Source organism: Spinacia oleracea, chromosome 1 (assembly GCF_020520425.1).
Source record: "Spinacia oleracea cultivar Varoflay chromosome 1, BTI_SOV_V1, whole genome shotgun sequence".
Lineage (NCBI taxonomy): Eukaryota > Viridiplantae > Streptophyta > Magnoliopsida > Caryophyllales > Amaranthaceae > Spinacia > Spinacia oleracea.
In genome coordinates, this window is record NC_079487.1 from 46,849,493 (window position 1) to 46,865,115 (window position 15,623).

Consider the following 15,623-nt stretch of genomic DNA (forward strand, 5'->3'; position numbering starts at 1 on the left):
AAATTTATATTTAAAATTAATGACAAATTAATAAATAATATTAATTTCATAATTTTAGGGCGAAAAAATCGAAAATTTATTATCCAATTGATTTCCGATTGTTATGGATTCAAGTCTAGGTCATAAAAATTTAAAATTTATCGTAAATTTACAATTTTTATGGTGGTTTTTAATCATAGGTTTCTAATTAAATTACAATTAATTATGAAAATCAAATTAATTCTAAATTATTCTAATTTTCAACAAATTAATCATAATTACAAATTAGATTGCATAATTAACAAGACTAGGCATTCAAACTTGTTAAACATATGCAGTAGGTCAATCAAAAATTCAAGATTTATCAACAAGAATCGCAAATATTTAATTTAACATCTTAAATTTACGAAATTTTGCATTCGAAAAACTAAAACCTTCGAAAAGTCATAGTTAGGCTTCGAATTTGAGAATTCTGGGTTCGGCAGAAAAATACTATTTTTGTCAAAATTTTTAGAATGCCTTTTACATGCGGAATTGACACAAAAATCACTCAATTCGGATGAGTAACGAAGAAACTGCCGAAACACTGCGTACGTATAATTAAATAAACGCAATTTGCAATTAATTAACAATTACGAAAATTAATCACCCCTTTTAATTCTTGCAAATTTGTAATATTTAACCATGTTCATGCAATTTAGATTATGAAAATAATAAGGGGCTCGTGATACCACTGTTAGGTTATGATTCATATGACAGTTCATAAATCATGCGGAAAAACCATAAAGCCAGGAAACATATTATTTACACATAATCATTTAGCATAGTTTAGATGCATACTCTTTGTTGCGTGCCTTCCCTAGCTGCGCCCGAACCGAACAAGAACAAGTCTTTAGGACTCCAAGTGTCGTCCCTCCGTAGATAGTCCACAGCACGTCCGGATCCGCCTTAAGATTGACCAACTAGAATCGCCCTTAAGGTTCTAATATTTTCGGTTAGGTAGGCAAGAATATTGGCTGATTTTTCTGCTTAAAAATCTTAGTTTTGAATACTTAAAACTTGTGTTTAAATAATGACCCCTAGGCCTTTATTTATAGAGTTATGGAAAAGGAATCGTAATCCTAGTAGGATACGAATTAATTGAAATTAGAATCCTACATGAATTCTATTTAATTAATTTATCCAATTAGGAATAGGAATTTAATCATACACTAACTCTTGTAGATTTAGGAATCACGCATGAGCACAAACTCACACACACACGGCAGCCACAAGGGCTGCCCATGCGCGTGCGAGCAGCAGCCCACGCAGCGCGGCCCACGCATCCGTGGCCTTGGCGCGCGCTGGGCCTGCCTTGCGGTAGGCCTGGCCGCTGCCTTGGCTGGGCTTGTGGCGCGCGTGCTTGCTGGGCGATGGCCCGGCTTCGTGCTGGGCCTTCGTCCGGCAGGCCTCGTCCGATGCTAATTCGTACGATACGCTTCCGATTAAATTTCCAGTTCCGGAATTTATTTCCGATACGAACAATATTTAATATTTCCGATTCCGGAATTAATTTCCGTTTCGAACAAATATTTAATATTTCCGTTTCCGGAATTATTTTCCGATTCCGGTAATATTTCCGATTCTGACAATATTTCCGTTTCCGGCAATATTTCCGATTCTGGTAATATTTCCATTTCCAATAATATTTTCCGATACGTACCATGTTTCCGTTTCCGGCAACATCTACGACTTGGATAATATTCATATTTCCGATACGATCCATATTTCCGTTTCCGGCAATATCATCGTTTCCGGAGTATTCATTTCTTGCCTGTGACGATCTTAGCTCCCACTGAAACCAAGATCCGTCAGTTCCGAATATTCATAGATGGAGTATTTAATGCCATTAAATACTTGATCCGTTTACGTACTATTTGTGTGACCCTACGGGTTCAGTCAAGAGTAAGCTGTGGATTAATATCATTAATTCCACTTGAACTGAAGCGGCCTCTAGCTAGGCATTCAGCTCACTTGATCTCACTGAATTATTAACTTGTTAATTAATACTGAACCGCATTTATTAGACTTAACATAGAATGCATACTTGGACCAAGGGCATTATTTCCTTCAATAAGTGCCTAGGGTCACATATTTACCACGAGTTTTCAAGTATTCAAAGTGAGTTTTTGAGAGAAAAATTCTGTCACACAATTGCCTAAAAGTGCCGAAAATAATAGTACCTTAAGGGCGATTCTAGTTGGTCAATCTTAAGGCGGATCCGGACGTGCTGTGGACTATCTACGGAGGGACGACACTTGGAGTCCTAAAGACTTGTTCTTGTTCGATTCGGGCGCAGCTAGGGAAGGCACGCAACAAAGAGTATGCATCTAAACTATGCTAAATGATTATGTGTAAATAATATGTATTCCTGGCTTAATGGTTGTTTCCGCATGATTTATGAATTGTCATATGTATCATAACCTAACAATTATTTCCTTCAACTTCAACTTGTTAGCCTCCAACTTCACAGCCTTGGCTTTCTCGTCAGCAGTAACACCATCCAATCTAGTCTGTTCCTTCTTAGTAGACTTTAACTCACCCTTCATCTTTGAAATCTTATCCTCCAAACTCATTACATGATGACGAGTATCCAAAGAAGACTGAAAAGTCTGACGACACAAACACCGACATCAATAATACAGAAATTCATTCACAAACCACCAATTATAAAACCCAAAATAAGTTACCTTCTACGCCTCAGTAACATTCTCAACAGTTGCAGCGATTGGGGACATGACCTCTTGACGTTCCCGACTCACTAGAACCCACAAACGATCCATTTCTGGTCACAATTCATGATACTTAGCATCAACACTCCTATAACATCAGAGAACTCCACGGTCAACTTCCTTTTTCGAGACGGCGGAGGAGGAGGCTTGATCTCCGCATGTGGCGACGACTTTTTCTCGTCGGCAGTCATCGCATCCTGACTCACCCCAGAAGCACTCTTGGGAGACTTGATAGGAACAACCTTGGGACGACTCACATTCTCCATCGAATCAAGTCTCACCTTCAGCAAGGCGTCAACAGAAGGGGCCTTTGTTGAACGAGACGACCTTCCAGTCCCTACAAACATCAAACAAAAATTTAATCACGACAGCTTCTCGTCATTACAGTTCGAAAAATATTTGATTTTCTACAACTTGACACTAACACTAACTGTTTGCTTGTTGATGTTGCCATTTTTCAGATCCAGGCAATTCCTCTACTTCGTTCTCTTTTGGAACTTCACCTCACTTGAAGAAAGAGCCCATGTATGTGATGTCGGTCACAACAGATTCCAAAATGAAAGCGGTCTTCTCGACGGCTTGAGCACCCACTCCCACATAATCCAAAGACGCACCTATAAAACAAATAACGTGAGACAGTCAATTATGACACTTGTTCCAAAACACAATCACCCAACAAAATACCTCTAGTCGTGGACTCTCCAGTCAAGAAATCAACATTAGGACCAAAATCCGCCAACTTCACAAAGAAAAACCTCTCCATTCATCCTCTATCATTCGATTGCTTGGGCCCCAACAACTAACCTTCCATCCTTGACCAACAAAAGATACTTTCTAGCACTGTAATTGCGGACCTTATAGGTATACACCAGATCCTTCACCAAAAATCTAACCCCCAACTTGCCACAAAAATGATCTATAGTTCGCAACACTCGCCAAGCCTGCTGCATTAGTTGGGCGAAACACCCAAAGATTGCAGCACACTAATGACCAACAGCGAAAATCGATACACATACCCAATCTTGAAAGGGTATTCAAAGAAACATACCCATCCAGAAGCTTGCCAATCAGCTCTTTCATTGGCAAGGGAAAGTAGATCTATGCCTCCTCGGGGAAGCCATACTCAGCTCGCAACACCGCCGCGCTCTGCTTCCCCCAGTTCGTCGGCCGAGCGTTCTTCTGGTCCAAGATCCCACATGGTCTCAGTGGCGAACCATCCTCTGAATCTCTATCAACCACAATACCCTTGTTCTTGGCGCGGACGAATTTGGTCCCAATTTTCTTTGACATGGAAGTGGAAAGTTTGAAAGAAAAGCAAGGAACTTGAAGGAAGAAGAAGAAACAGTTACATGAGTTCTAGAGAGAGAAAATTCTGAATGAGATGTTGGCGTATGGTAATTGAGAAATCAGAAACCCACTGATATTTATTGGGAGTGAAGGCGGTTGACGTTTCCCAAAATTATCATTGTGGTTTCCAACTAATGAGACGTTGGGAAGTTATTCCCCCAATTTGAATTTTAAACTCATTCTCTCTCCTTTAAACTTCACGGAGAAATTCGAAAACGGGTTTGGGAACAGTTGTTGGGGGGAAGTATCATTTGACATGGCAACAAACACTTATGTGGTGGTCGACATAGTAGTCAACGAGGAAATGATGTGGTGAGAGACACAAATCCTTCCAACATCCAGAAATCGTGTACAAGATCAAGTCTTTGGACGGTTGAGAAGGAGGACTTGGCCTAAAATCAAGGGATGAGGCGTCCCCCTTAACGACTCTTGGACAGCTGAATTTCCCTACATCATTAGCCTAGCTATTTTGTATAAATAGAGTACCCAACATTATTGTAAGATACATCTATCTTATGCTCAGGCTATCAATCATCAATAATATTATTATCTTTGCTATCATTTTGTCGAGGGCGTCAAAATCGCAGCCATTTTACGACGGGTTAATAATGGGCTTGTTTGTAATTTCCCAGCCATTTTGAAATTGTTGAATAGTCAACCCTGTTTGCCAACTTGGATCACGTTACTGAGGTGTGTTTGCCAACATGCCATCAATAATCATTAAAATGAATACCATATAGAAAAATTGAGTACCAATTTTGTAATATGAATACCATTTTAAAACATTTAGCGCCATTTTTGTGATATTAATACCACTTTATAAAATTTAGTACAAAACGAGTACCATTTAAGGAAAATGAATTTCATTTAGAAAAAATTTAGTACCATTTTTGTAATACCAATACCATTTTTGTAATAATAAAACCATTTTTATCAATTTTGGAAAATAAGAGTAAAATATGGTTAATAATTTGTATTTAGAGTGAACTTAGGGTTAATAATTTAAGAGTAAATAATGGTTAGATGAATTATGATTCATGATTCGATCCTACAATGAATTGGAGTTAATGATTCAAATTGAGAGTGAAATAAGGTGAATGATTCACGATTCGATTCCACAATGAACTAGTGAGGATGGTTAATGATGATCCACAATGAACTAGGGTTAATGATTATTGATGATTCGATGTAACGATACGATTTAACGATTCGATTTATGATTCGACATAAGATTCATGGTTAATCATTCGAATTAGGATAATGATTCGATTTATGATTCGACTTATGCATTAGGATTTAGGGTTTAGGGTTTAGGTTTAGGGTTTTCAAATTTCTCATTAAAAAAATCAATGTAAACAAAAGTGACTTTGTTAACAAAAGTGACTTTTTCAAATGATGATGAATTTTAAAAAATGAATACCATTTTTGGGTAAATGAGTATCATTTATGTAAAAAGAAAACTATACATTTCTACCATTTTTTAAATATGATACCATTTTAGATTACTCTGAATACCATTCTGGAAAATAAAATACCATATTTGGAATAATTAAAACCATTTTTAACAATTTGAATATCATTTTGGAAAACGGTAAATATAAATGGAGGAATATGGTTAATAATTTGTATTTAGAGTGAACTAAGGGTTAATAATTATAATTAAGAGTAACATAATGGTTAATGATTCGATCATAGGATGAATTATGATTCATGATTCGATTCTACGATGAATTGGAGTTAATGATTCAAATTAAAAGTGACATAAGGTGAACGATTCACGATTCGATTCCACAATGAACTAGGGTGTATGGTTAATGATGATTCGATTTAAAGATTCGTTTTAATGATTCGATTTATGATTCATGGTTAATCATTCGAATAAGGATAATGATTCGTTTCAATGATTCAACATAAGATTCGACTCATTAGGATTAGGGTTTAGGGTTTAGGTCATTAGACAAAGGGTTTAGGGTTCTAAGTTAGTCATTGGAATTTTTATGGTTTTAGGGTTCAATTTAGGTTATTCGTTCCAATTACAAGTGTTTTTATCTATATTATGGTTACTCATTCGACTTACGAATCATGTTTAATAATGATTCTAATTGAAGTGATCATTCGATTTAGGGTTCGATTTATGTTGATTCAATGTTACGATTTGTTTCGTTTCATTTCGTTTGGACTCAATCCTAAGTACACTAAATGATCAAGAACTACTTAGACCAAAACATGAATTTTCGAATTATTCAATTCTTACAAAAATTAATCTAACACTTCTCAAGATAATAAATAAACATGATTTTTCAAATGATGATTTTTCAAAGTGCATTAAAGAGTACCATTTATGAAAAAACGAAAACCATTTTAATGGTAATTTAATACCTTTTTCGAACACTAGTATCAGTTTAGAATATTAAATACCATTTTTCTAATTTGCTTCCTTTATAAAATAATGAATATCATTTTTCATAAAATAATACCATTTTTATCTATTTAAATACCATTTTGGAAAATGGTTAAGAGCGAAATATGGTTAATTTTGAATTTAGGGTTAATAATTATAATTAAGAGTTAAACAATTTGAATCATAGGATGGATTATGATTCATGTTTCGATTCTACGATTAATTGAAGTTAATGATTCAAATTAATAAGGTTGATTAATGACGATACGATTCCATGAACTAGGGTTAATAGTTCTTGATGATTCGATTTAACGATACGATTTAACGATTCGATTTATGATTCGACATAAGATTCATGGTTAATCATTCGAATAAGGATGATGATTCGATTAATGATTCGGCTTAAGAATCTTGGATGGGTTAATCATTCTAATGATTCGATTTGATGATTCGATATATGATTCGACTTAAGAATCATGGTTAGTCAATCGAACATGGTTAATGACTTAGGAATCATTGTTTAATCAATCAAATATGGTTAATGATTTGATTCAATGATTTGATTTATGATTCGACATAAGAATCATGGTTAATCACTCGATAGGGTTAGGGTTTAGGGTTTAGGGTTAGGCTTTAGGGTTAGGGTTTAGGGTGTTTAGGTTTAGTAGGGAACATGGTGTAAAATTTGGTGTAGGATTCAATTAAAGTTATTCATTCCAATTACAATTTCTATATTGTTAGTGGATTATGATAATAATCCTTATATCAAACATAACATTTCAAAGTGTATTAAAGAATACCATATTTGAAAACTGAATACCATTTTTGGTTACACTAACACCATATTTGAAAAATGAATACCTTTTTTTGTGAATAAGTGCCATTTTACATACCATTTTGGATAAATAAGTGCCATTTAGGTGACTAAGTGCCATTTGATATATTTAAGAATACCATTTTGCCTAATTGAGTGTCATTTTGGATAAATGAGTACTATTTTGGATAAAATTCCAGTACTTAAATAAACATAAAAATGATAATATTTGAATGCCATTTTTGGGATGACTTGTGCCTTTTTTATATAAATGAATACCATTTTGGCCAATAGAGTGTCATTCATCCTCCATATGAACTTTTCTTCTTCATCAACCTCGCGACAACCGTCGTCACCATTTTCAGCCTCCCCCTGTGCCAGCCCCACTGCCCTCATCCATTTCCGAAATTAACATTAATGGATAACTTTTAAGCTAACCCCCAACTGAAAAAATAAAGCTTATCCACCAATTAATCAAATGTCGAGGAAGAAGAAGAGGAGAACTAGAAGAAGAAGAAGATGAACATTTTTGTATTTTTTTGGAAAAAACGAATGGATAATTTATAGAACAGATCCAGATTCATACCTCTTCGTCGGATGAGGATTGTGGTTCGTACCTCCATATGAAGTCTTCTTCTTCTTCTTCTTCTTCTTCTTCTCCTTCAACCTCGCGACTACCTTCACCATTTTCGTCACCAATTTCAGCCCCACTGCCCTCCATTTCCGAAATTAACATTATGGAACAACTTAAACTAACCCCCACATAAAATCTCACCAAACGTGGATGAAGAAGAAGAGGAGAACAAGAAGATGAAAATGGGTTTGATTTTTTTTTTGGAATTTCTATGTTCAAAATTCTCGAATGAAAATGGTGGTGTGCGAAAATGGTGGTGTTCGAAAAATTGGAACCCAGTAAGTGAGAGAAGAACTAAGGGAAAGGGGGTAAATGATTTGCCAACTCAGCAATGCCAAATCACCACCCCGTTTTACAAATTTACAATTTCGTTATACATTTCCCCCCAAAAATATTTAACATTAACATTTACCTTTTTATTTGGGGTTGGCATGTAATAGCAAATACATGCCTGACATGTATTTGGACTTCCTCCATTTTGTCCTTATTGTTTTTGAATTATTTTGCTCATTCGGATTGTTAGTACTACCTCTCGACGAATTCAACCCTAGGGCCAAAACAATTTGCTCCAATGGAAAATAATGGTCAGTTTCCTTTCTTCATCACCTTAACGAGGTACTTACGCTTGCTTGTTTTACAATCACTAAAGTTTTTATGAGATGAGAAGAAATAAGTTAACGTATTTCCTTTGTATAAGGAAGATAATTAAATACCTACTGCGAGTAGGATTTGAAAATGCATCAAAGAAAAATTACAAATATTTATTTAAAACCGCCTGAAAAGAATCCCAACAGCTATAAGTGATTTAAAGCAAGACTACAGTGTATCGAGCTCGCGGCAAAGCAGAACAAGTAACCAACCTAAATTAAAGAAACTATTCTTCTGATTATGAAAGCACACACATCTAATTAACAAAGTGTGTATATGTACTGAACTGTAGTTAAACACCCGCATCCTATTTATTACATAAACACAAGTCTGATAATAGAGTTATGTATCTCACAGCACCAAACCACTGGATTGAAGCGTTAAAGCATCTACAACCAGAAAAGGAACCACTGATCATCTTCTCCTTAAACCTTATGCAACTAGAAAGGGTAGAACGGTAAGCATGAAGTCCTCATAGTTAAATGTTGCTGAGCCGGTGTAACTCTTGTCCTTGTCCTTAAACTTCTCAGTAAGACCCTGCAACAAGCAAAATATGGATACGAATTCATAATCACACATTAAAACATGAGTATTTGTCAAAAGTAAACGCAACAACGGAGTAATTGCTATTGCTGCTTGCATTTACAAAGTATGGCTGGCAAGGAATGATCTAAAAAGAGGATGCCTACCATTGTTGCTAGAGTTAGACATATTATTCCTACGAAAACTTCCACCAGTCATAAAATGTCGTTTGAAACTCCGAAAATTTCTTGTTTTCTTTTTGTCATGTATGCAAACTCTCAGGAACCCTTCCTATAACGTATACCTGCCTTTTCCTTCCCTTGGGTGAGGGTATTCCCTCGAAGTCCCTTGCATTGAGTTTGTTTTTAATGAAATTCTTACCTTTTAGGGGAAAAATTACAACGGAGTAAATAAAATACTTCACTTAATTTCTAGTTGGATATTGATCTTTTCATGCACAAGAATCACTACCATTTTAGTCAATTGCTTGCAACTTTTTCAGCTTTCATTTTGATATAATCTTGAATCCCTCTCTTTCGTCTAGTCTATCCCCTTTATACTCTCTCCAGAACCTACCTTTCCATTTTTTCTACACCTAGTTTTTTCCATCACGGTCACAGCCTCTATGAACAAAGCAAAAAACTTATCCCTCTCTGGGTTTTTATGAATATACTATCCTCGAAAAGAGGAGTGTATTGAGATATATAGTTGAAGATGAAATGATCTGTTCAAGAGCAAATGGATGACAGAATCGGCGAGAGGAGACAGATTAAAAACTAAAATGTTTTAAATAAAAGAGAGAAAAAACAGAACTTTGAGAAATACTGAAAAAACAAGAGTGAAATTGAAGTGCTTAATGTAACCGTTGTATCACTTGTACATACGGAGTATGTATCACTTGTAACTAGAGGTTTTAACAATACTAATCGAGGGGTACAGTTAAGACAATTAATAGTTTGGCTGCTTTTGTAGATTGAAGACTCAAATACAAATAAGTTTTTAACAAAAGCAGCGACCTAGTACGCACTAAATTGAAATTTCATTTCCATTTAAACTACTTACATTAGCTTAAGTATTTTATGCAAATGATGCTCACACTTGTATACAAATAAATAAATAAATAAACACTAGTCAAGTACGGAAAAAATTTGCACGATAAGTCGATAAGAAAATCCACATGCGTAAAATCAAATTTAAGAATGCCATTGCAATTCCATGCTAAAAAATTGCCGTTAATTTGTTAGACACAATTGCGTAAACTATTGTGTATCTGATGGAAACTCTAAATTAAGAATATAGACTAGCATAAAATGGAACCACATGTAAACAAAAGAATGGAAGAACGAAGAAGAAAAAAAGATACCTTTACAGTGAGACAGCATCTGCAATTACACAGAAATACAAAATTAGAATCGATAATAGAAAGTAAGGCCAGTGAGTAGTTTTACAAAAATCAAAATTGGTAACATACTCAATGAAGTTATCATATTCAATGGCCTTGCTCTTTCCCCCTGTCTTATCAAATTTAGAGACAAGTAAATCCAATATTACAGGAGAAACAGAAAATCCCAGACCATACAATGCGTCACGCAGCTCCGAAGCATCTATCTTGCCACTCCTGTCCCTATCATATCTCTCAAAAATTTCCTGAAAAAAAATCACCCAAATAAATAAGCCTTTCAGTTAATAATAAGTCCCCATAAACAATCCATGGTGCACTAATATATACTGGTTAACATACCCTCCAGGATTGAAGACTGTAGAACAAAGTAGTGAACTCCTTAGGACCTGCACAACACATGGAAGTTAAAAAATGAATTAATGATACATCCCCTTCTTTGTTTTTTCTTTTTTATTGTATGGCAATTCTAGATAACGGAAATGGGATAAGTTAAACCAAAATTTCAAGTAGTATCCTCTTTCATCATAAATACAGACTGGATATGCTACTATGCTAGTAAGGTAACCCTTTCCCCTATTTTTCAAGTCATTGCATTCCAAATGCTTTTTTTAAGTGTACTCGTAGAAACAAACGCAAAAGTTAAAAACCATAGAGATATTATCAAGATCAAATATGGGTGTGAAGCACATCGACAATTTTCAAGAAGTTATTGTTTCTTGAACTAAGATCACTACCTATACAGCAGCCAGAAATTGATATTTGGTTCTGAAGCTAACATTAGTGATAAAAATAATTAAACTTTGTCCAAACACCCCCAACCTACATCATCTAGAGACTAGAGTACTTCGTATTAAGGACCCTTTTACAACAAAGCTAAGCCAATGGTAAAGACTAAAGACACCAATCACAATTTTATCAAAAAAAAAAAAAAAGACACTAATCACAAGGTAAGAAACAGAGATAATTTGAGTGTGAATATGAGCTTTGTATAAGTTCCAAATGACTGCCTCAGCCCTCAAAAGCTTTGTGTTGCTTTAATTCACCCATCTTTGAGTAAAAATTGAAATCTTAACTTAAAACGATAACCATCCAGTAAAGCTAAAAACTCTATAAGGCTGAAGGGATTCTCAAACCTAGGAATAGAGCATGAGGCGCACACCTCATCAACACGAGGAGCACACCTCAAAATTAAGGATTGCGCGTTGAAACAAGTTGCAGACATGAAATTTAATGCAGCACCTGTCCTGGTCTGTGGTGCCCTTTGGCTAGCACTCCAGCCCAGGCCTTTTCAAGAAAATTTGACATTATGTTATACTCAAAAAGAACTACTCAAACTATATGCGACCCAAAATTCTGCCCAAGTTAACTCTTATCAAACAAAACCAACTTTTCTCCTATTGCTGAGTGCATTCAAATTGTTCTTCGGCGGTACATGAGGCTTTTACATCGCTAAAATGTAGCAAACCCCCTTTTTGACCAACATATATCTTATACATTCTCCCCCTATATGTATTAACAACAACCACTAATGTAAATCTATATGCTAGTATTTTTACACTTCTCGACAAAAATCAAGATTGTCCTCTGTCCAGCCTAATGTCCTCGCTAATCCCCTGCCAAACGATTAATAATAATACTTACAGCTACTGAAAATTTTGTTGGCCCTCTAGTAGGATTTAAATGCCACAATGTACAAAAAAGTGCAAGGTTGTACTTCATTGATACCCTCCCCTCAGATTTTCCTTCTTATACTCTGTATTACCGATACGGCCGGAAAAGGCAAGTGTATCGCTTAAATAAATACAGAGGGAGTACTTTAAATCTGTAGTCAAATTCCAGATATAAAAATATTAATAACCAAGTCCTATTGTTTTTAAAACCATTTCAAATTTTAGTGCAGCTGTGCAGCATACCTTAAAGTCTTTAAACTAATAGGAATAGTATTAATCTTAAAAATCTAATAAGAGTAATATTCAACTATTCAACTCCCACCACCAAAATCTTCTACTTTTCTTCATTAAAGTCCAAATCCATCACACCAACAAGCTTAAGTTATTCAAATCAAATCCCATTACATACTAATGTGGTCCCCTTGAACAGTCCCACATAACCAAAATTGATCCAAATATGGGCATATTCGTCATTTTCACACCTAATCCAGCAATCCACCATTAATTTACATCAACCCTATAAACGCATAGCATTATTAAGATCTAAAAAAGCCTAAAATCCAATCCGTCCAAGAATAAGCGAATTCTAATACTTCGTAATTAAATACACAGTTTTAATATATGCGACCGCTAAGTATATACTCTATGACAAATCACGTGCCTATCGGTGTTTTCAATCTGAACACGAACAGTAACATAAAAGAGAGATTAAAGAACGGACCAATCATGCGTTTATCAATTGATGTTTTCAACTTGAAAATGGGCAATAAAATTTGATTATTCAATTTGGAATCAAGAATAACCGAACAGAAAAATGAATAAATAAGTATAATTTATAGCTGTAGGAGAGAGAAAACGGACCAATTCTGCGAGAATTGGAGCTAGTGAATAGATACATAAGAAGATGAACTGTACGAAGGCTGAAACTCTGATTGTAAGAAGACAAAGCCCTCTGAAGCTCTTTATCATCAATCAACCCGCTCCCATCTTGATCCGCAACCTGAAAGCAACCTACCACGTTTGGGTCAGTACCCGGCGGGAAGGTCGACGGCAGCAGTGACGCGAATGGGCTGGAACCCGAAGAAGGAGGGTAAGCCCCTGACCCATGTCCCGGACCGGGGCCATAAGAAGGTGTGGGGTATCCCGAGATGGGTGGAGAAGGGGACCCGTATGATGATGAGTGGTTGTCTTTTGGGGGCTTATCAGGTTTGGACCCGTAAGCTGGGGGAGCCGAGGGGGTGGAACCGTAGGAAGGAGCGGCACCGTAGGGTTGAGCTGAATGTGGTGGTTGATGGGAATGGGAGCCGGAGCCGTAGGGTTGAGCTGATTGAGGTGGGGGAGCGCCATAAGGTTGAGCTGATTGTGGTGGTGGAGCGCCGTAGGGTTGAGCTGATTGTGGTGGTGGAGCGCCGTAAGGCTGAGATGATTGAGGTGGTGGGGCGCCGTAGGGCTGGCCATAGCCGTAGCCGGGAGGGTTGTGGGGGTAACCAGACATTTGATCGGTGTGACTGATTAAGGATTTTCAAAAATTGAGGAGAGAGAAATGAGGTTGAGATTATGAAGCGGGAGGTCGTTGGATTTTTTGAGGAAAATAGTTCCTTTATTACGGAAGTTATGAGTTACGCGGTTACATCATACGCGCTTACGCGTTACTTCTGTTTTTGGTTTTAAACATCTCTCGTAATTCGCAAATTTTTGCTACATCCACGTAAAGATGGCCGTGGGGCGGGCTTTGAGAAGAGCCCATGGGCCATGGGCCTAACCGGGCCGGAATCATGATAGGTCCACATTGTATCGTGTCGGGTCGAATCGGGCCGAAAAGTTCAAAACAAATCAACAGGCTTTTGTGTCGGCCCGTCGTGTCGAACGCTAATTTTACTAAATTTAGCGTACTTTGTCGTGTCGGGTCGAGTCGTGTCATTCATTTTCGTGATTTTTTCCAAAAAATTAAGGCACAAGCCTGCTCCACTGCCCACAAATTCGTGTCCGTGCTGGCCCAGGCTTTTTTCGTGCTCGGGTCCGGGGGAGGCTTCGAGCCAGCCCAACGCACATCCATATTTACATCCACATACGGATAGTGCTAGTTATACCCCCTCCAAAACGATGTGGTTTTGTGTTGTTCAACATGACCATTGAACAACTTTTGCTTCGGCAATACGAAGATGTCGCAGATTTTACACGGCACCTCCATGTCACTTGCGCAAGGTCCGTGCACCACCGCCATGTGGTCCGCGCATTCTCTATGCGGCACCATATATTGAAAAACAAATGTGATTCCTTCCCTCTGATGACGGTGCCTACAATGGTGGTGGTGGTGGCGGCGGCTATGAGGTATTGAGGTGATGCAACACGTACTGTGATTGTCCTCTTTAAGTCTCCTCGCAAATTTTATTTCCATCAAATGGGACAAATTAGTAGCTTTTGACAATTAATTTGGTTTGTGTACAAGAAAAAGTGATTAGCTGTTAAACAATTTTATCTTTTTGGAGCCTTAATTATTGTGCGCAAGGATGAAGATGGTAATATACTTAATTCATTCCTAATCTACTTACTATTCGGAGCAGTTCTGCATACAAGTATGACGCTTCTACGGTGAAGGGAAACCGCAGGAAGATCGATAAGTGGGGTTTGAGATCGAGATGGGATAGGGGTGATAACCTCCGACGAAGAATGCTTCCCTTTTCCGGCAGCAGCAAGATATACGAGGGGGTCTGAGATAGACCTGGTTATCGGGCGGAGCGGGTCAGGGTCGGTGTGGGTCAAAAGAGGGTCGGGTATTGAAAGGGTCATTTTTAGCGGGTCGATAATGGGCGGGTCAAAAGCGGGTCGCGGGTTAATAGCGGGTCATTAGTGGGCGGGTCAATAAACAAGCAATGAAAAATGAAAAACAAAAGAGCCATGTTCAAGTACAAGTAAATACGAAGCTATACACGTAATTTTTTGTATCATTACTATTTTAATTTTCAAAATAATTGTAGTATATGTTTGACCCTATAATGACCCTGTCCAATAGAGGCCCTGTCCAATAAGAGTCCTGCCTAATAAAAACCCTATTAACTTGACCCTAACCCTATATCCATTGGACTACCCTATCCAATAACCAGGTCTAGTCTGAGATCGAGATGGGGTGTGGTAAAAAATGGGAAGGGTATGTTTATCAAAAGGGCAAAATGGTATTTTTACAAATTAAATGCATGCAATTTCAGCTAACGTGGGCGTCGAATACCAATACACTTAAAAAAATTCCAAATAGATTGTTACTAACAATTTGAACATCTTAGGCATTATCTTTGTAAAATTGTATTCCATACATAAATTACAAAACATTGATAGAAAGCACCATCTTAATGTTCAATATCTTCAATCTTGAGTGTTTCTTTTGATGAGTTTCGAATTTGTGATTCTTTTGGAGAAGTAAAATTATACAATATTTGA

At 36.9% G+C, this 15,623-nt stretch overlaps 1 protein-coding gene across 1 annotated transcript; it reads right to left on the bottom strand.

Moving 5' to 3' along the window:
• Positions 1-8,682: 8,682 nt before the first annotated feature.
• On the bottom strand, positions 8,683-13,775 carry LOC110779121 (calcium-binding protein CBP). The gene is made up of 5 exons (XM_021983649.2): positions 13,050-13,775; positions 10,858-10,904; positions 10,588-10,763; positions 10,480-10,498; positions 8,683-9,131 (listed from the first exon to the last, which is right to left on the bottom strand). Exons 1-5 carry the CDS (start codon positions 13,681-13,683, stop codon positions 9,027-9,029), a joined length of 981 nt encoding a protein of 326 aa, XP_021839341.1. The 5' UTR covers positions 13,684-13,775; the 3' UTR covers positions 8,683-9,026.
• Positions 13,776-15,623: the final 1,848 nt, after the last annotated feature.